This window comes from Plectrocnemia conspersa, unplaced genomic scaffold (genome assembly GCF_051122295.1).
Source record: "Plectrocnemia conspersa isolate PC_06_02 unplaced genomic scaffold, ASM5112229v1 ptg000005l, whole genome shotgun sequence".
NCBI lineage: Eukaryota > Metazoa > Arthropoda > Insecta > Trichoptera > Polycentropodidae > Plectrocnemia > Plectrocnemia conspersa.
In genome coordinates, this window is record NW_028277169.1 from 17,417,967 (window position 1) to 17,441,503 (window position 23,537).

The 23,537-nt window shown below is 28.9% G+C and overlaps 1 protein-coding gene across 5 annotated transcripts in view; it reads left to right on the plus strand.

Annotated features, from left to right (window-relative positions):
• Positions 1-23,537, plus strand: part of LOC148234992 (dipeptidase 1-like) — a 239,457-nt gene that overhangs the window by 99,838 nt on the left and 116,082 nt on the right. Inside the window, exon 1 of one of the 5 annotated variants that reach the window (XM_088186418.1) lies at positions 3,292-4,796. The exons of the other annotated variants lie outside the window; for them this stretch is intronic. Within the exon in view, the coding sequence (XP_088042544.1) occupies positions 3,678-4,796 (1,119 nt within the window). The 5' untranslated portion in view covers positions 3,292-3,677. Of the gene's footprint in view, positions 1-3,291; positions 4,797-23,537 lie in introns of those variants that run through there. 5 annotated transcript variants of the gene reach the window in all.

The following is a 23,537-nucleotide window of genomic DNA, read 5'->3' on the forward strand; positions in this document are numbered from 1 at the left end:
AATGAAACAAAGAAATATTGATTTTATTTTGTGTATATAATACTAATAATTCTATATTAGTATGTGACCTTTATTCAGTATTACGTAACATGTTTTTCAATGTACATTTAGAGTCTAGGGCTACATTCACCCAATTTTTTTTTATAAAACAATTATAAAAAATACCAAATTTAGAGAGACTGTCAACAAGCGATAAATTCAAGTCGAATCGCTCGTGTGAACACTCCGAGGTCGGAGGACACTCGAAAGGTCTCGCCCGAACATAAGCAAGCGACGTGCAGAGTCGCAAACTGAACGTCTGTCGAGGGCGCTTTGTTTGAAAAGGCCCCCACAGACTATTTGTTAGCAGGGCCGCGGGGGCGAAAACAAAAAGGGCGTCGCGCAAAAATCTTGAGGCGCTCATTATCCTGACGTTTAATTATTTCCTCTTTTCGCAATACGCACAAAACACTTAGCGCTGCGGCGGCGGTGGCGAATTTTTAAGATATTAATTAAATTCAAAAGACAACGGATCCTAATGGACGAATTAAGTCTATATATAGTCTATTATGTAAATTATGTACGAGGGCATTATGTTTGCCTGCAATGTCGTGGGTGTTTGCGTTCTGTTTAAAAGCGTTTCCCTCGGACCAAATTTTTCGACCGAATATATACTCAAAGAGTAACATCAAAACAAGTCATTAAAAAGCCACGGAATTAATTAAATAAATAAGAAATGCCCGTATTCGTACGAAATGGATACATATTTGATACGTATATTATGTCGCAATATATATTATACCAAATATAACTTAACCAAATGATGTGAAAAACTATAGGTCGTGTTAAGTATTAGAACTTTTACTTCTGTAAATAAATAATATATTTAACGGTGAAAATAAATTTCAATATGATTTCACTGAAACACCAGCAAAATATACTATCACAAGTAATACATATTCACTGAAATAGATACATATATTATTTTTAGAAGAAGATTATAAAAAATATTTATTTTCTGTTTTATAAACGTAATTTGGAGTATGTTAGGAGTTTTTAATTACATTCTGGCAAAACTTTGTGATGCTACTAGAGGTCAAATAAAAATAGTATATGTTATAAAATTTGCCAAAATTGTATTGCTAAATTACGCTATATTTATCACTAACTATTTTTTTAAGAAACGAGAGAAAAAGAACACGCTTAACCAAAAGCCGAACGTATTTGCTTTCCCCTTTTTTCAATGTGTACTAAACCGAAAAATCTTCGGGGAAAACATCAGTTAAAATTTTCTCACATTGCCCTAAAACGAATGAAACTTTTCTTCATTAATAAACTTTAGCGCAACTCCTCCTCTTTATTTGCACCAAACGTATAATATTTGAAACGGAACGAAATTTGAGAAAGGAAATTTATCATAATATTTTCGTCGCTCGAGTGTTTAGAGGTCAAAAGCGAATTTTATACTCCGAATAAGACACGTGAAAGTATTACGTAACGAAAGAAACGAAATTTCAATCGGGGTTTTATTGTTATTTTAAATCATTCGCGACAAAAGACTATAAAAGAGGGGCGTTTCTTGCACCAAAATCTTTTCTTTTCTTCAGAAAAGCGAACCTGGCAAAATAATGGATCGGGAAGATGTAGTAATAAATCACCGGATGGATTATTTCGTGGACCCGTAGAAACTTTAGTACTAGTCGCGATTTAGTAACGAATTCTAGGAAGCAGATTTACAAGCACGTACATGTACTTATATCGGCCAGACCCTTCTTTTCCTATCTTAATCGAAACTACATCAATTTTTCAGTGAAACAACCGAAATACTTGTTCTATTTTAAACAGAGCATAAAAAGTTAAACAACGTGATTTATTAATGTGCCAAATTTGTAATGCTCAAAGGCTCCAGGTAATTATAAAGCATGATGCGTGGTATTTAAATGTTAGCTTTTCTGTGTTTTAGCATATACGAGTCGTTTCAATGTGGATAAAAACACAATAGCGCAATTTTCATTGTGCTTATTACACTTTTAAATTTCAACCACTATCACGCTATGAAATTACGCTTAATTAAGAAGTAAGTTCTTTGGAACAATAAAAAAGTTGCTGTTTTTTTAACTATGGAAATTAACTTTTTATAACGATCTTTATTATAAAATAAAGTTGCAAATTACTTTAAATATTTAAATAGTTAATTTTTATTACCTTCACATTATTTTTTTTACATAAAACTTGGTTAAATAAATAATTTAATAAGTAATTGGAAGTCGATAAACTTCTGACGTGATTAATGGTTTTGATATAAAAAATATATGTCAATTTAAACACAAAGATGTTAAAATTTATATTAATTTTTAATCCTAATTTTTAGATATTGTCAATTTTATTTTAATAAATTTAGTTTTTTTTTATTATTTTTTAATATATTTATTTTTGCAGTAATTGTGAAATTATATTATAAAGTTGAGAACATATATTTTATTTTCGCTGGGAAAAATAAATTTTTAGATAGACCGAGGCATTTAGGCACGAATAAGATACTATATTTATTGGTGTTGTTTTGAATATTTTTTTCATTTAGAATACCAGCTAGCTTTCCGTTGATGCTGCCTAAATTGTGAGCAAATGCTTATATTAAATATTTAGATTTTTAGGTCTATTATTTGGCTGGTTGCAAAATTTTAAATTCACTATTTATTATTTTTTACCGAAGATATATTATTGTGGTTTATTAGTTGTTTGTTTAATTAACTTCATATTAATAAAATCGTCATAAGTATTTTTTTTATTGTTTATTTCAGTATTCGATTCATTACTATCTTAATTTCTAGTGATACAGTTGTATTGATTTTAGACAACTTTTTCAGTATAAAATTAGTTTATTAATTTTTTGAAATAACCGGTACACAAGACGCCACAATTCTTGTACAATCAAACTGCTACATAGGTCTACAACTGAAATTTCACGCACTATAAAAAGCTCATTTTTTAGTGAAAAAACATAGCTTTGCTCTTTCTCGTATGAGCGAATTATGTTTTTAAGATAATTATTACAAACATAATTTTACAACATTGTCTTTAATTTTTTGTTATTATTCGTTCTAAAATGTATTATGAAATTAATTACAAAATCATCAATCTGAATATTTAAGATGATTTTATTAACAGAATTTCGAAATTTTCCGACGATAATTAAATTTTACGACCGTTTTAAAATCAGCCCATCAGTCACACCGCTCGCCTGCAAATTGAAAGTCAATAAGTCGATTTTGCTGGGCTTTTTTGGCATTAACGTCGAGTTCATCCCTAAATAAAAATGTCATTCGATTCCCCTCCACGAATTTGCTTGTTGAACCAAAAAAAGTCATACTCAAAAGCTAGCACACGCACACACATACACACGTGCAGCCAGACAAACACGATATTGTAAAATTTCATTTTGTTTTTCTAAGCGAATTTCCATTTATGCGAACGTGACAATATTTTCGTTCGCGACTCGATCGAGGCGGAACGGCGTTCCGGCTTGGCTCCGACGCCGTATGGATTTGATTAGTAGCGAACAGGCGCCCGTACGGAGCGGACGCTGCGCGTTCTGGAGAGCTTTCGCGAAAGCTCGCGCGAAACTTTGCGAACAAACTCAGTGTAAATAAAATTAAAAAAACAATGTCATTTTTAAGTATAGTTAAAATAATATAATCATGCATCAGACTAAAAAGCCTTCACCCACTTCATTAAAAAAATCTAAAGATCATGGTAAACAAACGAGACATCCACCGAAAGTGATACACGTGAATCGAGATGTTGCTACTATGGTCGATGAAGTATCTCAACAGAAGGATGTGAAAGAGAGTACTAGTGGTGATCTATCTTGGACTCCAGAGGACGATTTACCAGCACCTTTCAGACCGAGGACTTTCTCGGATGGTTTTATACGGAACAGTAGCGAAGAATTGCTTTTGGGAGTTGGATGCGATGCTTGTGGACATCCACCGTCGCCTAGATATGGCTATCAAGAGCATTGGTCTAAAAACTTTCCATCTTTTACGAATATAGATCTACTATGCAATTGTAATTCGATCAATTCTAATCAACTGCATACGAGGCGAGAACATCTAAATCCTCATTCTTATTTGAAAACAAATAATTCATACCATAGAAGTTTGGATCGTAAACACGTCAAGACGAAAAGTGCGAGCGTTGTCAGTTTTCTGCCTAGACATACAACATATAATGAGACTAATACATCAATAGTAAAAAAGATTAAGAGGAATTTGTCGTCTTTGAAGAGGATCGGAGGCGATGGAGCGGCTAGGAAGAGCGAGGCTCCGATCGGTGATATCCCTTTGGAGTATTCCCAGTCCCGGCGATACCAGAACCAGCCGCATATATTTTCTTCGTCGGACTTTGTCAACATATCCAGCAATTTCGAGTATCCCCCGGAGGTGCACAAGCAGCCCCAGAGCGAAGAAGTTAAACACACGACGGTGGACGAGAGGAAGGATCGATCCGAGACTCAAAAGAATCCCCGCAGAATAATGTCTTATAATGAGATGTTATCCGGCTATGCGGGGTCAAACGAACCGTTTATTTATACTGGCTTCGAAGGGAGAGAGCCAACGGTGGAGACAATAGACGGGTCTTATATATGCAGAGCAGGAAGACCCGAGGTACACGTATTCAAACGGGGCGACGACTCAGAACGAGATATGATAATGCTGGAGACGAAACAGAACTTGGCCGGTTATCACCACTGCCTGTGCGACACACACACGATAACCCTTGATAAGACAAGACCTACGACCTTCTTCCATGGACAGGTGAGAACGGATCGCTTTTGATCGTATCGTTTGAGTCCAATTAAACTCTGGCGATTAGTAGGGATTGATTGGGTAAGGGATTAATTTAACTTTGATCGGAATTAATTATGCTATATCAATTTATGATTTGATTTTCAAGGATTCAATATCTACATAATATTTAAGCATACAGCGTAAACGTGTAGTGAAGAAAAATAAACTTCTTGTATCTGTTTATCTAGAGTTGAGATACGCGTATACAATTCGAAAGTTCAAAACATAGGGTAAAATTAACAGGTTGTTGTTTTACGAGCAGAATTTAAGTATTAATTTTACATTGTCAATATTAATCGTCTTACGGTGTTTGTGGTACAAAGTTCTATGATTCTTGAAATATTCCTAAGTAATTTTTTTATAATTAATTTAATAGCACACGATTTTTAAATGGCAATAATTTAAAAGTCGAGACATATATATTTATTTTATTTATAACTTTTTTCATGTTATGTAACTTCTAAAATATTATTGGCTAAAAATAAATTGGTTACACTATAAGCAGTATTGTTTTATATATATTTTCTAATGATCTATATTTAATATATTTAATATTATTTTGAATACACCATGGCAATAAGAACATACTCTTCAATATTATTAATATTACATAAGTAAATTCTTCAACTGTGTATACTTACTTATATTACAATTTTTTTCTGATGCAAGTTAATATAATAGAATTATATTTATATGACAATATTAGTTTTATATTAATATTTTTACGGTGCCATTTATATATAACATTAATATTATTGATACAAATATGATAAAAATATAATTTTTCAAATTATCGTTATTTTTTATATTATTGTAAATTCACCATTGTAAAGGAAGTATAACTTTTCATGTATTTTTACGCAATAACGCAATGTTAAGAGCTTTAAATGAGCTTGCTTTTAATGATTTCCTTTTATTTGTAGCATCGTGAATTCACAATATATACTGTAAGTCCACCTTTTTGTGGTATATTATTTTAATACGACTGCCGTTTCTATTTTTAAAATGCGAAAAAAAAAATTCTATTGCTTTACCAACAATCTTAAAAATTATAAAAGCAAATATAACAAAAAAAATATACATGCTATAGTAATATTAATATATCATAATTAAACATAACAAAAAATGTTTGAATTAAAATAAAATTTAATATTTAATTAAAATAAAAATATATTTTTATTTTTTACAGGTTTTTAAACATAAATTCTTAAAAGCATGGTTTTTTAAACTTTTTTGAATCAATAGCCTATTTGAAGACAATTTTTCTGGTGACTCCATTATGATAATATTTATATCCATCTCAATTATTTAATTTGGTAAAATAGCAGTATCTTATATGAGAGGAAGAACTATATGATTATAATTTTTGTATTTCGACAAAAAATGTATGTAACTAATTATAAAGTTATTTATTAAAAGGTTACTTTAAGTTTATTTGCTAACTTAAATATATAAATTACAAACCTTATTTAATATTCATATATCAAATTTATCAAAATTCGTCCATCAAAATGATGTAAATTAAATTACTTAAACGTTAAATATTGATCTTTAATTAAAGAATAAACTAGAATTGTCACTATTAGTATGAATCAATAATAAACAAATTAGTAAAATAATTAAATAAGTAATTTGAATATATTATATTTGTGTATAAACAGACGCTTTAAATCTCCGTTGTCAGTTATTTTTAATAAGTTCATTTGTTCAGTAAAAAACAGCTGTGACCGCATTAAATTCAACGCAAATTTGATAGGATGACTGAAAAACAGAACTTGGTACGTTTTTAAAGTTGAATTAGTATTTTTTGCTTGTCAATTTCATAGTTAATTATTATTGTAACATACTCTAATTATTTGGTTGTTAATAATGGTTCTGAAACTCAATCGTGAGTTTTCCTTGTAAATTATCTTTAAATCGATTGTTAAAAATAATAATTAAAAATTGTTATATGACATTTTAACTTCATTGTTATTTTATTGATTTAAAAAAAATTGTCGATTTAAATATGAGCCCCTTGACAGCTAAATCACTCTATGTAGCTCAATACATGGTTTTTGTTTTTGATAAGTGCTGTAATTACATATTATAATTAGGCAATTACTAATGTGTTTTTTCACAATACAGTGTCGGAATAGCGCCGTCCGTAACGTCTCAGACTATTAACCTGATGTTGCAGATTCGAGCCCCGGCAGCAGACTCAAAATTGTATTTATTAAAATTCACTATTATTAAAAATCAGCACCAGCTGTAAAGTGACATATTTATTATAAACTGTATCGTCCAAAATATTATATATGTCATCAATTCCGTGGTTAATACATACTTGTAGCTATGTATTATGTCTAATTGTCTTAACTCTAACTCAGTTGGTACAGTTTTAATGTCAGATTTGACCCAAAACAGATTAGAACCCGTGGTGACGCCACATAATAATTCAGAGAAACCTTTAATACATGAAAAATTGCTTCTACTTTATTTATTTATATCATACAAATTTTTAGCAAATCATACTTTTTGTTGATGTTTATTTTAAAATATATTTAAAAATATTTTTTTGAGGATTTTAAAGTAAGATATATCTTTATATTTGTCTTCTTTACATGTACCCTTGTTTTTCAACCGATAGGTTGGGTCTGTCTTCCTCTACAACGTATAATTCTTACAATTGCGTTATATTATACAAGTATAGGAAAGTGTAGTGTTTCTTATCGAGAATTTCTCGAGAAATTTTATGAAGCATTTTTTATTATATTAAATTAAATTTGTACAAATGTTTTCAAAATATTTACAACCACTGCTCTTTTTATAACGCTGCATATCTAAAGGCTGGTTTATGCTTAATATGCATACTTCTTGGAAGGTTTTAATAGGGGTCTGGGTATGACAAAAAATGGTTTCCAAATTTTTAACACTTATTTTTTATAAATTAAGATACTCAGTTAAAAAACCTTTCGAAGGTGTTTGTGCCAGTTATTTGAAAAGATGCATACTTTCTCGGAAGATCGGAAGTTTTTGAATGAGTAACATTTTTTTTGTGATTTTCTATTATTCTAATCGGCTGGCGGTTTTATCTTTGCTTTGATGATCTAAGAACCCGTTCCGATAAAAAAAATACATATGGGAATCGGAAAAATGCAAACGATTTAGGGCTATTTTTAGTTTTCGATAATCCAGAGAAGTGTTTTTTATATAGTTTTTGTAAAGTAGTAACACCTGTTATTGACAATTGTCTCACGATTATTATTGACAGCCGAAGGGGCCATAATTTATTTGTACAAACAACTAGAAAATATAAATTCTGAGCTAAGATCGAAATTTCAAGGGGAAAATAAAGAGAAATTATATAATCGAATAAACCAGAAATCGATGTCATTAATTGATATTTGTAAAATCCAGAATCTTTCACATGTCAAAAAAAACATCTTTAGTTATTTTGCAAAGACAGAAATATGTAAAATAGGGAAAGAAATTATTCGCAGATTTAATGGCTCCACGAATTTTATGGACCCTCGTGACTTCATTTAATCATTAGAACTCATCCCATCAATTTATTTTTGGCGCAACATTAGAGAAAGAAATATCTTTCAGCCTTACAGAGAGTGATGTCTTAAAAGCAATATCTTATGGAATAATGTGGAAAGAATTTCGATTAAACTAACATCAACTTAAAACGGGAGGAATTTTTGCACGACCGAAGTTTTTTTAACAAAAAAAAGAACTTTTGATTCTACTTTGATGGCATGTGTTTCTTAAAGGGTTATTATAAAAATAATATGTAATGCTGTATTACATTTATTTTTTCATTTATAAAAATTTCCCGAGAAATAAAAATCATCGAGAAATCAGTATGCCTAAGCAAATGAATAGGGGAGGGGTTTTATTTAAATATTTTATGATGGAACATATGTTTCAAAATCTTCTTATTGCTTAATATACTTTTGTTAGTTTGTTAGTTTATCCCATGGAGTCCACTTATGAAAGCTGCATATGATTTATACTAGGGGTGATCTTTTGGGCTGCATCGTCCGACAAAAAACTGTCAAGGGCCGCATTTAATTTTTATTTTTGACTACAGTGTAATAAATATCACCAATGGGTCTAGTGCTTTTTTCCTAAGTTGAGGAATTAGCATTTTTATTGCAAAATATTTCTGCTACGCTTATATATTGAATTCATTCACTAGAAATAAAATTTGTTACTAGATAACTTGCTGTGACTAATGAATGAGAAGTCATTTTTTAAATTAATTATTGCCAAGATGTAGGATTTTTATTGATCTGTTGTTTTGTGTATACTGCACATTTTTAGAAACCAAATATAATGCCTATAAAAATCAAATATTTTCTCAATAATCAATCAAAATTTTTAATTAAGCAAAAAATTATTGATTAAAAAATTAATTTATGAAATATTACAATTTTAAATAAATTATTAAATAAATTACATACTATGATAATTTAGGAATTACATTGTCATTATTAAATTCATTATAATTTAAATATTTACAATAAAAATATTATAATTAAAATGTAGCATACAAATTATTACATGGCATGTAACTAACGATGTCGTATATTGAAAATTATACTTTTCCTCGTAAAATCATAATAAAAGCAGCGTTCGTCTACTGTATGCATTCAGCGAGCTGTTTCTACAATTGAAACTTTGTATATTTCCTCTTACGTCTTCTAAGTCAAGCACTGTTTTATATTTGTGTATAGCAAAAACTACAAAAGCCATTTTGCTGCGAATTCGAATGGGTTTACGTAGTGCACTAGTGGCAACATGCTGCATATTCAGCGTCGGTTTAATAATGCACGAAAATATATTCGATATGCTTTTATGCATTCATAAAAATTTTACTTATAGTACGTTTTTATTTTTCGCTGGATATGTGCGGTCATAACGTTAATGTCGGCGTCGGTTAAATTATTTACTGTCGATGGTTGGCCGCGCCTGAAATCCGCCAGTTCATTGCGTATTTAACGCGGAGAGCTTTCTTTGACGGGAATAAAACGTTATAATAATAACATTTCTGGGTAGTTTATTGCATCCTTCTATTCTATAGGCTATAAATTTTGAATGAAGTTTTTTTTCTTTGTCCAACGCCATATTTCGCCTGTCCAAATGGACGAAACGAGAAATGTATCGTCGGTCGTTTGCAAAATATACGCATTTACCATGTTTTTTTATACATCATGTAAATAAAGGGATTACGCGTTAGCTATCACATATTACGGAGAAAACGTAATACGTTATGTTAAAATAATCTGTTGGATAAATTAGGTACATTTATCATTCTGAATAATGTATCATAGCTATGTATAGCAAAATCGCAATAAAATCACATTGAACCAATTTAATGCCATTACTAACAATCTTGTATATATATTTTCTTCTTCGAATTCTATTTCCGTGTTTATGCGAGTACTCTTAATTTAGGGTTGTCATATGCAAAAGTAAAAAAGAAGGACATTTCAAAATAAAACTAAACTTAAGATATAAACATTTCTTGTTAGATAAAACAATCACTTCAATAATAAAATAATATCTGTTAATACTTATTTATTCCAAAAATATACATAGGTACAATAGCATACAGACACAATACTGATTCATAACCATTTCCATTGTTTACAAAAAATACTGTTAACACTAATCATGCATTTAAGCATACTTTTCCGTGCTATGTATTTTAAATTTTAAAATTGTATTGTGTGAGTATTATCGCTTTCACTGACTCCACAGTAAGTACATTTCTTTCCATGATCCATTGAGAGTTTTCCACCGTGAAAACGCTCGTTACTGAGCGTTAACACTGCGACAGCGACGGCACGATTTTATTGCTTTTGACGTGGATTCGTGACTTCTCCTATTGGTCAAAATTTTATTTGGCTATGCCTTATTTGATTATCACTTATTTTAAGTCGTAATATTGTTGAAAAAGTCTTATTAATATGAACGCTATATAACCGAGCGTTTCCACTGTGATGGCAACGGCACGATTTTATTGCTTTTAACGTGAATTCTAAACTTGAATTTGGTCAGAAAAATGCATACCATTTAATGAAATTTTCATAGAATATGTAATAATTAATAATTTTTAATTGTTGCTGACGTGAACCTTAAATTCATTATAAACACAGTTGTTTAACACTTCAGAGTTTTAATTCAAAACTTTAATCACTATTACATTTTTTAAGAGGATTTTTGTAAAGACATAATTTCATGTGCACTTCATTCTTGAGATTCAGAACGTACTATATAAATAATATTCTTTGGTGGTCCGCAAAACGTTTCTTATAATATCAGTGGTCCGCAGTAGTAAAAAGGTTAAGAAACACTGTTCTATAATCAGGCGCGTACTGTGAGATACTTTCCCTTTCGCTCGCTCGCGTGTTAAGTGACAAGAGTGAGTGAGAAATAAGGGCGTGCGGGCCGCACGCTCTTATCTCTCACTCTCGTCAATTAACACGCGAGCGAGCGAAAAGAAAAGTATCTCAGTGCACGCACCTGCTCTATATAATTTGCAACAAGAATGATACGCAATGCATGCACGTCTTCTCGTGCGCTCTAGAGAAATACTAATTCAATTCCAATAAAATATTTAGTACTACGGGGGTATGTCCCGCTCATTCGGCCGTCAAAAGCTGGGTATCCGCCCATAAGGTTTGGATTCGAAGGGCCCTAGTACTCGTAACGGTAGTGGCGCACGCAAAGGATAACATCTATCTATACTTCGGCTCTATATAATATATAAAATATGGAGTTTATACAAAAAGTATGGAGTATAGGCTTATATTATTACTTATTTTTTAATACCTAAGTGTGCACTTTTGAATGCAAATCTATGTTGTGTAACTTTTAGTTATGGCCTATAGTTTAAGATATCACAGTTTTATGTATATATGTAAGTACAATATAAACAGAAATATATATCACTATCTGTCGCGTAGAAATGTCTTATTTTTATTTGATTATGGCATGCTGATATTTTATTTATAATTCGGTTTTGGGAATTTCTAAGCTTTTACTTAAAGATAGTCTTGAAAACTGCATTTTATTGGGTCGTGTAAATAAATAGCGAAATGGGCCCAATGGCATCAAAAATAGACGAATCTGTCGTAGGCTAGTAGTTTACTTAAAATATTTATATTGTTGTTTTACAGAATTTCAATTATAGGTAAAACGTTTTTTCTGTTTTTGTCTTTCGCGCTTTGCATTAATATATTGCAACTTATATCATATTTTAAGTTATTGAAATAAAACTTTGTTATAAAACTACTAAAATAAAAGATATCTTAAGCATTTTTCTTTTTCAAACATATATTTAAACTAATTTGCAATAATTGAGAAGCTTTTAATTAAATTCACATATTACTACATTAACAGGGCAAATTTATTAAAAAATGGTTTTAGTGTGAATATTTAATTTTATGGTTTTATATAACTAACTTCGTACTCGTAATATTATATGCATATGAAAATAATTAAATTTAATATTTGATATAATATAATATGATACAAAAAGTGATAGCTTATATTGCTTCACTGATTATAATCTGTATAATGTCTTTCCGAGTATTATCTAACATCACGACCGATCCGAGCTTTCGTCATACGATAAATCCGAGATATCAATAAGTAAACCCTCACGTGGCTGTGGGCTTGTATGTAAATTCGGCAAAGCATGCCCTTCGCGCTCTAAATTATTTACATAAGCCTGTTCCCGAGAGAGCCTTAGACCCAAGAACGAAGAGGCATAATAAGAAAATAGTGAAAAATGCCACTCGGCCCGCTCGAAACCGAACCGAGGCAGTTCATTACGAATTCATAGCATAATGTGTGGTAAGAAAAACAGATTAAAAAGGAACAAGTCCGTGCAAAAATGGACGAAAGGGAGTGAAGTGAAAAAATTAAATAAAATAAACCCATACTCTGAATTGCGGCGGGTCGAATTTTTTCTCCTTGGCTTATGCGAAGTAATACGGCGCTTTAGGGTTTTCTTTGGTTATCTTTTTGTGTTATTTGTCCTATTTACCCGCGCAACAGTTTTTCAATATTCGTAAACCAGGACAGTTCTATTATTTTTCTTATTTTCTTGTGCTCGAGTATCTTGGCGTATCCTAAAAGTTCGACGCACCCTTTGTCATGAATTGGGCATATTAAAAAACAGGATAAAATGCTTCAGTAAAAGGTATGAGACATAAGTTTACTAGCTTCAATTATGTTATATATGAAGCGTTAATATATTAAAACAACAAAGAATTATACAAGACACATTATTAAAAAATACTATACCTTTATGATGTTTCGAATCAAGTTGCCGATTTTGATAGTATGTAATCATACAATGATTGTTTCGCTGCAATGGTCTTTAAATTTGTCCCTTGTTTATATTACGTTTAATTTATGCATACTAAAATCAGTATGTATTAAAATGAAAAGTAAATAATGTAGTACAACATATCTATAGAGATAAAAATCAAATTAAAGAAGTTAAAATCAGAATAAAGGTAAAATAGCTCAATTGCATCTTAGCAAAAAAGCATTTAAATATAGACTACTAGAAATAAATATTCTTTATCCTTTGTGAATATTAGCGTAGTCATATTCATGAGAATGGATGAACACCAAACTGAAATAGAAATAAAATCTAGATGGTTGTCGGAAATATACGTAACCACAATTGCAAGAGCTTTTAATGTCAAAACATCTTAACTTAAACTTTAAGATAATAATATACAGAATAAATATTAGTTACTCACTAAAATAATATATATGAAATTACTAGCTATATAGTAAATAGAAACCATGCTATTTTTTAGTTTTCTAAATTTGTAATTAAATCGGTTGTAATGTCGAATGTACGAAAAAATTAAAGTTTAGTATATATTAAAATATATTTATATATTTAAAAAAAAGTGCTTAAGCGTAATTTTAAGGATATGTCTCCAATATAAACTTACTTTAATTTACAAAGGTACAATTTGAAAGTGCCGGGGTGGAATTACACGGAAAAAAAATTAAACGTAATGAAATTATTTAAGCACATAGAAATAAACATTAAGCAAAAATTACAGATCGTAAATTATGCAAGGGATAAATTACAAATAAAGAAAATTACATGCTTAATATATTTTATATTTGAGTTATTTTACATTATTTTGTGTCATTTTCAACTCAAATTGATTGTAATATCAAAAGTACGAGAAAAAAAAAGAAATTATCAAAGAAGTAAAAATTGAAGTCATTTAATTTTAATTAAAAAATATATATTATGTATAAAGTAAATGGAATTTTGGGAATATAAGTATTGCATCTAAATTTAATCTATTTAAGAAAGGTGCGATTTAATTGTGTCAAGATTAATTATACAAAAAAAAAATAAACAAGGAGAAAATAACGCATGAAAAGAATTACGCAAAGAAAAAATACACTCGCAATAAAATTCACACTGAAGTAATTTCACATTTTCTTGTAGAATGTTTCTTTTCGGTCTGCATATAATATAATTAAAGCAGAATTAACAAGGTGTATTATTTTATTTTAATATTTTCTATTGCTTTGAGGTAACGATTAAAAAATTGATTCTATTTCAGAAAGAAAGGTATTTTACAATTATATTACTAATTAACATTTGTATGGTTTAGTTTTTTAATTATAAAAAAAATATCTTGAAAAATAAAATACAAAAGAGTTTGAAATAAAATTTAAATTCGTTCTTAATTAAGTATGAAAATAAACAAATATTTATAAAAAAACTAATGAAAAAGTGTCCCAAACTAATGTAAATTACAAATTCTATTTTATGATATTTTGAAAATATTTTTTTTTTATTTTAAATCACACTTTTTTTTAGCAAGAAATTATATTTATAAAAAAAAATATTACTGGAGAATGTGAAAGTAGTTTAATGTGAAATTTATGGGGTGTGTAATCTTTTTCACGTGTTTTTTCTTTCTTGTGTATTTTCTGCAATGTTTATGTTTGTAATTTTTGCTGCTTATTTTTTCTTCTGTAATTTCATTATATAACTAAATTAAGTTATATAAACGGTGCCGGTTTGTCGATTACATTTCATATGTGAAATGGGATTAGCTTGCAATTTTATATTTTTAATCAATATTTGTAATTTTTAAGAAATTATTATTATTGTATATTTAGTTGTGACCGTATTATTAACAATTATTTAATAACATATTTTAAGTTACAGTTACTTAATACATTTAGTTTGGTTCTTAATTCAATAATAATATGTGTTATAACAGGTGCTTCTGATATATCATTAAAATCATACATTTGCTTAGATTTCTATATACATACATAATGTATAATATGATTCAATAAATATTTTTTTATTTCTAAAAAAGAATGGCTGTAAAAAATATTATAACTTAAATTAAGAGCAAAATATTTACAAAATTTGTCGACGTATTAATAACAAAATAGAATTCTAAAAAACTATATTGATATTTTTTTTGTTAAAAATAGACATATCGGTATTTATAGCATATTTGTTTAATTGCTTTTTTATAGAATTTGATTAAATTTTAATTAAAGTATATGTATTTGTATCTGCTGATTTTATTAAAAGGAAATCATATTTGTTTTATAAATTGTAAAATCATATGCTTAGATTACAGAGAGTAAAGACAAATATACGATAAAAAATATGTTTACAATATTTCAGTTTATTTTGGGAGAAGAGAGTTTTTTATACTATTATATGATTGTATGAAATTATTTTATTTGTTTTTAATACAATCTTTTGTATCAAAAACAAGAGCTTAAATTAATTTAGTGAATACCTTAATTTTAAAATTAATTAATATTGCTGTATTACTTATAAGTTGTATTAATGTGAAATTTAAACTTTTACCAAAGTTCGATATTAACATCATTAATAATTGAAAGCTTTTTAAATACATTATTTTAACATTTATGTGCAGATATTATGTCGTGACACTAATTATAACCGAATACGAGACACATACCCACAAAATGTCCAAAACAAAGTTGATTTTGTTAACGCCACTCGGTTATTTAACCCCTCTCGAGTTACCACATACGTTTATATATACATAATATAGTATACGCATAATGACAACTCCAAACTGTCATTGCTCCTTTGTGACCTTTAGCGAAAATTTTAAACCGCTTTACAGCTTTCCTCAAAGAAAAAAAGTATATCGCCAAACCAAAGAAAACTTTTCTCCGCAGCAGCAAAAGTAAATTTCTAACATTTCGGCTCTAAGATAATATAGTAATCATAAGTAACATTTATATAATGTTGAGAATTTTTTTATAAAATATTTATTTCACTATGATTAATAAATTCAACTTATGCTAAAGTTTGAAATTGTGGTATTTTTGATATTAATTTTCGAAGAGAAAAGCACAACATAAGTGGTTACAATGTAATGAAAAAAAGTAAGAGCAATTAGGATATATTTAGTTAAAAATCGTCTGCCTCTAAAGCAATACGTAGTATCGTAGTACCGTAGTTTCTGATACTTGAGATGAGTGGAATAGTGTGGTTACGCGAAATATTTTTATGGTATAATCTTGGGAGAAAATAGCAATGTTTTTTATTCGTTGGTAGTCCTGTTATTATTTCGTCAATATAATTTATTGATTTAATCTAATTAATTATTTTTTTAGCTACAATTGGTTTGAGTAACAACCCACATTGTTTTTCGCTTTATTTAACTACATTGCGGTTTACTAATGCCAGTAATGCTTAACAAAACTAATTGTTTGTAAAATACACCTATGTTAGTATTTACGGTTTAGTTAGATCGAGTTTCAAATAAACGATATTCCTTTTCCATTTAATTATTCTGCTTACTAAAATGCCAGCATATTTAGAAGCACACTACATATACGAGGAGTATTCCACTAATAAAAATACAAAGCACAGAAAATATAAATATGATATTTATTTTAATATTGATTTACAATATCTTCAAAACATTATTTATATTTCAAAGTTTTTTGACTCCAACGTCATACAAGACTCGCTCTCCTTTTTTTTAATACTCTTTAATACTCTATATTTGTTAATTAAAATACAATTCCTTACATTGTACATAGAATTAGTTAAGCTATTGTGTAAACGTCATTTCTTCTCGTTTTAAATAAACGACACGATTTTTATCTAACTAAATTATCTATGTACTATATCTGTTCATTAAACACAAACTATTCCTTTCTCGATTTTATAGTATCAACAATGCCATTAACTTATATCTGATCGCCTTAGCCGCTTTGTATTAAACATAAATTACCTTAAACGAAACGTCTTCTAAAATGTAAACAAAATAAACTTAAAATAAGTATGATTTATATATTAGTATTTTGACTTTAAATAAATCATATTTACTATTTATAATTATTAATATTGGTAAAGACTGACAATGATATAACTGTTTTCATTTAAGCATTAAAGCTTAAGCCTTATTATTACTGATATTTTTTTGGCAAAGACTTACGTATGTATTTTTAAATCATATGTATGTCAATGATTCGTTCGCGTTTATTATTATATACATAATAATTTCTCAGTGCACAGTTTCAAATTACACACGTGTACGAAAATTTATGTAAGAACGCTTAATCCTTAGGCAACTTTACAGGCGTAACGAGAACAAACTGAAAGTTCGCGGAAAATACATACGTCAAACTTACAAATTACTTCCAGGCAAAGGTTGTCAACGTTTTCATGCGAATAAACACGTCTACCTTGTGTGTTAATTTCCGAGATTTAGTTAACTTTATAAGCGCATAGTTAAATTTAAACGCTTAGTCTTGTTTTTTGTTATTTTTTATATATTTAAAATACAATTAATAATTGAAACCGTATGAGAATAACATGCATTGTTTTGGATAAATTTAGAGACATCTTTTTAGAGAATTTTCACATTGAAACTTTAATGTTTCAAATGTCACATTAAGTGTCATAATAACTTGATCTAATATTTTTTATTAGAACCAGTTGTATATTTATAGCTTAACTGTGAAATATGGTAATTTTATTCGCTTTTTTTGGTCTACGTGTTCAATTGCTAAATCGTCGGATAAATAATAATTACACGAGCAAAATAAAGATGTCGTAATTATAGTCTATTCAGTTAATTCTTTTGAATGAAAATGAATTATCTGTTAATGACACTATTAGAAGTTATTTCATCGCACTTTTTCGTTCTTTCGTTCTTCTTTATGTTACTCATTGGTCGTTATTTCTCTTCGGCAAAGTTACACAATGTACAAGTGACTAGCATAATGTAACCTTTGGAGGAATCTGATTAAGTCGAGTCGTTTCTTATTGTATCACATAAGGATACTCTTTCCAAGTAGAGAGAAAAGTTTTCGTTTCACGCCCTATCCAATTTCACAAAGTACTCACGAAATCTCTCACCTAAAAATATATATATTATAAAAAAAAACACACATGAGTTATTCGATGCGAATTCAAAACGCTATATTATTCTACTATGATATATAACAATAGTAAAATAAAAATAAATATCTGGATGTTAAATAATTGCAACCAAATAATATATTTGCTTTGAATAATAAATTTAAAGACATACTGATGTCTTAAATTGATTAAGGTATATAATAGTTCAAAGGGTTGTTTTAGAATGCCAATAATAAATAAGATTCTGAGCTAACATAAAAATATATAATATCTTAATTAGCGAAAATAAAGATAGAAGTTATAAACAAACTACAATCTAATAAATCCTTGGGCAGTGACAATATAACTGCGGAACTTCTAGAATAAATAGGAGAGAAAGGCGTTAGGATTTTGTTAAATAATATAAAAATGGAGCAGCGTAGAATAGTCTGAGTTTTACTTTTGTGTAAATACATAAAAATGTATTATAGTATTTACACATTTTACAATAAAATAAATCATTATTAACTATAAAAACTTACGAGTTCTAAGTTGCTTTTGTTCTATTAACTACAAAAAGCTTCGACTGTTTAATAAGAGAACAATAGAAATGGAATCAAACTTTGGTTGGTTGATGAAAATGATACTAACGTATAAGTTTGCATTCTGGTTTTCAATAATTTCCATTTCTTGCGAAATGAGATTTTTCATTTTCTCATACATTTTTGAAATCTACGGATTCTCACACAGGGCAGTTTTCTTTTATTCTAGTTCTTAGATTACCAAAGCAAAGATAAAGCCAATAACAATAGTTAAGAAAATTGTAAATATTTTTTTGTCATTCAAATACTTCCAATCTCTAATAAAAGCATATATATACAAACATCTGGCACGGATCCATAATTTCTTATGCAGTGGTATGAAAAATAGAGTGGTTATAATATAATTAAAAAAATCGTACAAAATATTATAAGAAAAATGTTCTATGAAAGTTTTTGAGAAATCAGTAAATTTTGTCGAAAAATAAAAATGGGTGCTATTTAACCAGGAATTATTTGCATTTAAATTAATATTATACTTAGTTTCATACAACTTATTTTTGTGATTTTTTCGGATATGTATTCGTTGCAGATAGTGTCCAATTACTCGAACCATCAACTACTCGAGTATCGAATATTAAAATTTTAAAATACTCGAGTACTCGAGTACTTTCGAGTATTTACCAAATGTACCAAAATAGATATTATTCAAATTTGTGCACATATAAATAAATAAATAAAATACTTAGTATGTTAATTTTTACAATTATTTTAACTTCACGAACATACTTTTTAAAAACAATAATGCAAAAAGTGTCTCGAATTTATTATTACTGCTAACCTTTGGTTTTATTATACCCGTTATGGAAAAAACCCTTTCCGTTGCTGTTGATGTTGGTCTTATTGTCATTAACGCGTTGGATAAGGCTTCTAATTTATATCTGTTCGCTTTTTATAGTTATAACATTTTTTGAACTCTCTTTTTATGTTCTCTTCTTTCATTCCCTTCTCTGCTTTTCTCTTATTTCCTTCGACTTTTGACAAAATAGCATTTTGTAATTCTTCTTGAATATATTTTTTTTCTTAACAATATACAATATTCTACTTCTTCTGATTAATGCGAAGAATTTAAATCTATATCCTTCGAAGATGTATTTGGGTGAATCCCTTTCACTCTAGAGCTAAACGGTTCGCAAAGAATTGACTTTACTTTAAATGCCTTTAAAACACACAATTGTTTTGATTTATATTTTAAGCTGAGGGATCAGTATAAACAATTTACAACACTTTACGCTACAACTGCATAGTCATAAAACCTAAATTTTTTTTTGTTGATATTTCATATTGTTCATTGCCATAAATTAGATAAGTCGGGACTGTCGAACAGAAAACACAAAAGAAATTTCTCCGTCGTACCCACTAACATAGCCGACGACCGGAACTATGCAACTATGGAACTATTAAAAAATTATACCTGATAGTAACCGCTCTAACTTGGGACTTCGGGCATAAACGCCAAATAAAAGCAAGACGTTAACCTTTACCGGACCGAGTTAAAGCTATTTTTGTTTCTGAAATATTTCAAAATTTTTTAATTTCGAGTATTAATCGAGTAATTTTCAAAATACTCGATTATCAAGTACTTGAAAAATAGACAAAAATACTCGAGTATCGAGTACTCGATTACTCGAATTGGAGACTTATTCATGAAGTGTTTGCTCGCTCGGTACCGGTCGCTCGCATCTAATCTGTCCAACATTAATGCACAAACAATTCGTTTTATGGAACAATTATTTTTTATATTGCTCATTTAAATTGTCTTCAATAAAAATTCTTCATTAGCTATTTTTTCAAAAATTAAAAACACCACGTATTTATAAAATTATAGTGAATTTATTTTTAAATATTTTTTTATATTTTATATTCGTTCAAAAATAGAAAATTAAAAATTAATTTAAAATTATTTATTTGTTTGTGCGTGCAAGCGCGTTTGCACTAAAGTCAGAAATTTCGCAAAATTCATACATTTTAATTTTTCTGCACGCTTTCAGACGTGTACGTTTTATATTCAAAAGAGGAAAAACACATTCATACGCGTACAAGTATACTTTATTTCGTTAAAATTTAATTATAGTCCCAACACGCAGAATATGATATTTACACGTTAACCTTTTTTTGGTGAAATTTAATCTCTGCGCCTTTCCGTCATAATACGAATGACACAACGTGACTGTGTATAAATCCCTCTATATATTTTTATAAATGTACACATATCCATAGTGCTATATGCATATTATATAATCGCGTATAATATAGCCATCAAATCTGAAATTACACGCGTGCCGTTTTGCATGCATTCAGTCAACTTAACTAGTATGGCCACTTGTGTTTCTCTAATTGTTTTACACACCTCATGCATATGCAACGCAATTTATAATATATGCATATGTATGATTCTATACATATGAAGCATCTATACTTGTATGCCAAATTGCGAATTCACTCTAAAGCAATTTAACGATCATAATGCTTAAAGTTTCGCCTATCGCGCTCATTAACAACATGGTATGTCAGAACGTCAATTGTGTATGTTAAACGTTGACATTATTGTAATGATTCTGAGTATTGTTCTACTATTAAATTCCCCACGTAATATGTGATTTATATTATATTTTATATTAAATGTCACAGTTATATTTAAACACATATTAAAATAGAATTTATACCATGATGTTTTATATTATATTTTATTATTAAGAATATATGCTTATAAATTGTGGCTGATTTTCATACAGCACAACCTCTTGATTATATTTTTATATGCAAGTTGCTCAGATAATTTATGCAAACTAACAATAAACTCTATTTCACAATGTAAGTGCGTTGAGTGCTTTGACCCTTTGTAAGTTATTTGTTTAAAAAATGTATAAATAAGCTCTAAAAGCATTAAGGGTGTAGACAGGGCAAGAGCGACGTCAAAGACGAGCGTACCACTCTTATGAATCTTAGCATACGATATTTTAAACTAAAATACATACGAATAAAGAAAACTTAGAATCATATTTGCTCGCTCAGAAAAACAAATATTTAAATATATTTATATTCTTTAGAATATAAACATAATACAATACAAATACTGCACAATGTATGAAACTAAGACTAGCTATAGACACGAAATTAGCCTAGCAGAACTACAAGGATTCCTAATGACCGTTACTTTCACTCTCTCAACGTTTTATGACACCTTAAAGCTACAAAACTAGACGCTGTCCCCATAAAAATAGCAATCAATCTTATATTTCGGTTAGGGGTGTGAACGTAAATGTCTTTTAAATAGACTCTTTGGTTACAGAATCACTATCAAATCAACAAATATCATTAATCTGTCAGTTTATTATTTCAAAAGCTTTTGCTTTAGTTTGAATTATAACTATTGGTGAAAAAATACACATTGATATCAAATGTCATTAGTTTTCCAAATTTTTTTTTTTTTGATTACATAAGTTTTGTGAAATAAATGGATATTTTAAAATAGATTAGTATCGCGTCGTATTCTTTGCTTCTCCTTGTAGTTGTATATTGATCTACTCTTATAAAACTAAGAAATATTTTCTAATTAAAATATGTTAATTAATTTAAACATCAATAATACATGCCTTAAATACTTATCTTATCTCTATTATATATTTTTCGAGATGGGTTTTTAAATGATTTTAAGTTGCGATTTGTGCTTAATGGAGCTTTAAAGTTTAGGCATTTTTGTTATTTATACATGCCGTTCAATATCCTTATCGAAGCTAACATTACCATTTAGGTACGTTTTGAAAGTCATTGCTGTAATTTTTCTTCTTCTTTGTCAACTTTATCTTCCACGCGGTGACCTTTGTTTTGCCGAGACGAGGGTCAAAGGACCTATCGAATGTGTATATTATAATATATTATGTTTAACGACTTTAAACGACGTCGAATCTCGAATACGTATCATGGAAATAATGGCGGAGGCTTTCCGCATAATTTTCATTTATGCACATTCGCGTGCATACATAAATTTACAACATAGAGCAGACGTTGTTATATTGGCGTTCGAAATGGGCAACATTAGTTTTCGACAAAGTTTTAGTGTTTGAGCATGTGCAATCTTGCGCTTCAGACTCGCATTGTTGAGCACAAGAATTATATGGGGTGCCATTTGTTACAACGAGAAAGGATTTTGAAAATGCTAATATCTGGTGTCGTAAAGCTGAAGTAAGATATATGTTGGCAGCATTTCAAATTGTTGCCATGTGCATTGATAATGTGCAAAGCTCATTGATCCAGACTAGCTGTCGAATTATGGCTATCCAGAAACGTATATCATAACATATTCATATTTGTTCTCAAGTATATATCGTATTTTATTATATGATATATGAACCACTGATTTTAAAAGATAAGTCGTAACATGCGATAATTGATCAAGTTTAAGTATTAAAAAATGTAATATAGTATACAAATGATCAACTATGATACAAAAAAGAATGATTATTTTATACATAAAAATGTATCAGATTGTTTATTTGTTACATTTATTATTTCATAAAAAAAAATTCTCATACAATTTAAGAAATATGCTACAGCTTTTATTTGATGCTGCCAGGGGCACTATGTAATGAGATTTTCTACTAGATCTCTAATATACAATATTAAAAATATCTTTGGGCGTATATTTTGTCTTGTTTACAAACCTAAATATACATTTAATACATACGTATATGTTTATAAATA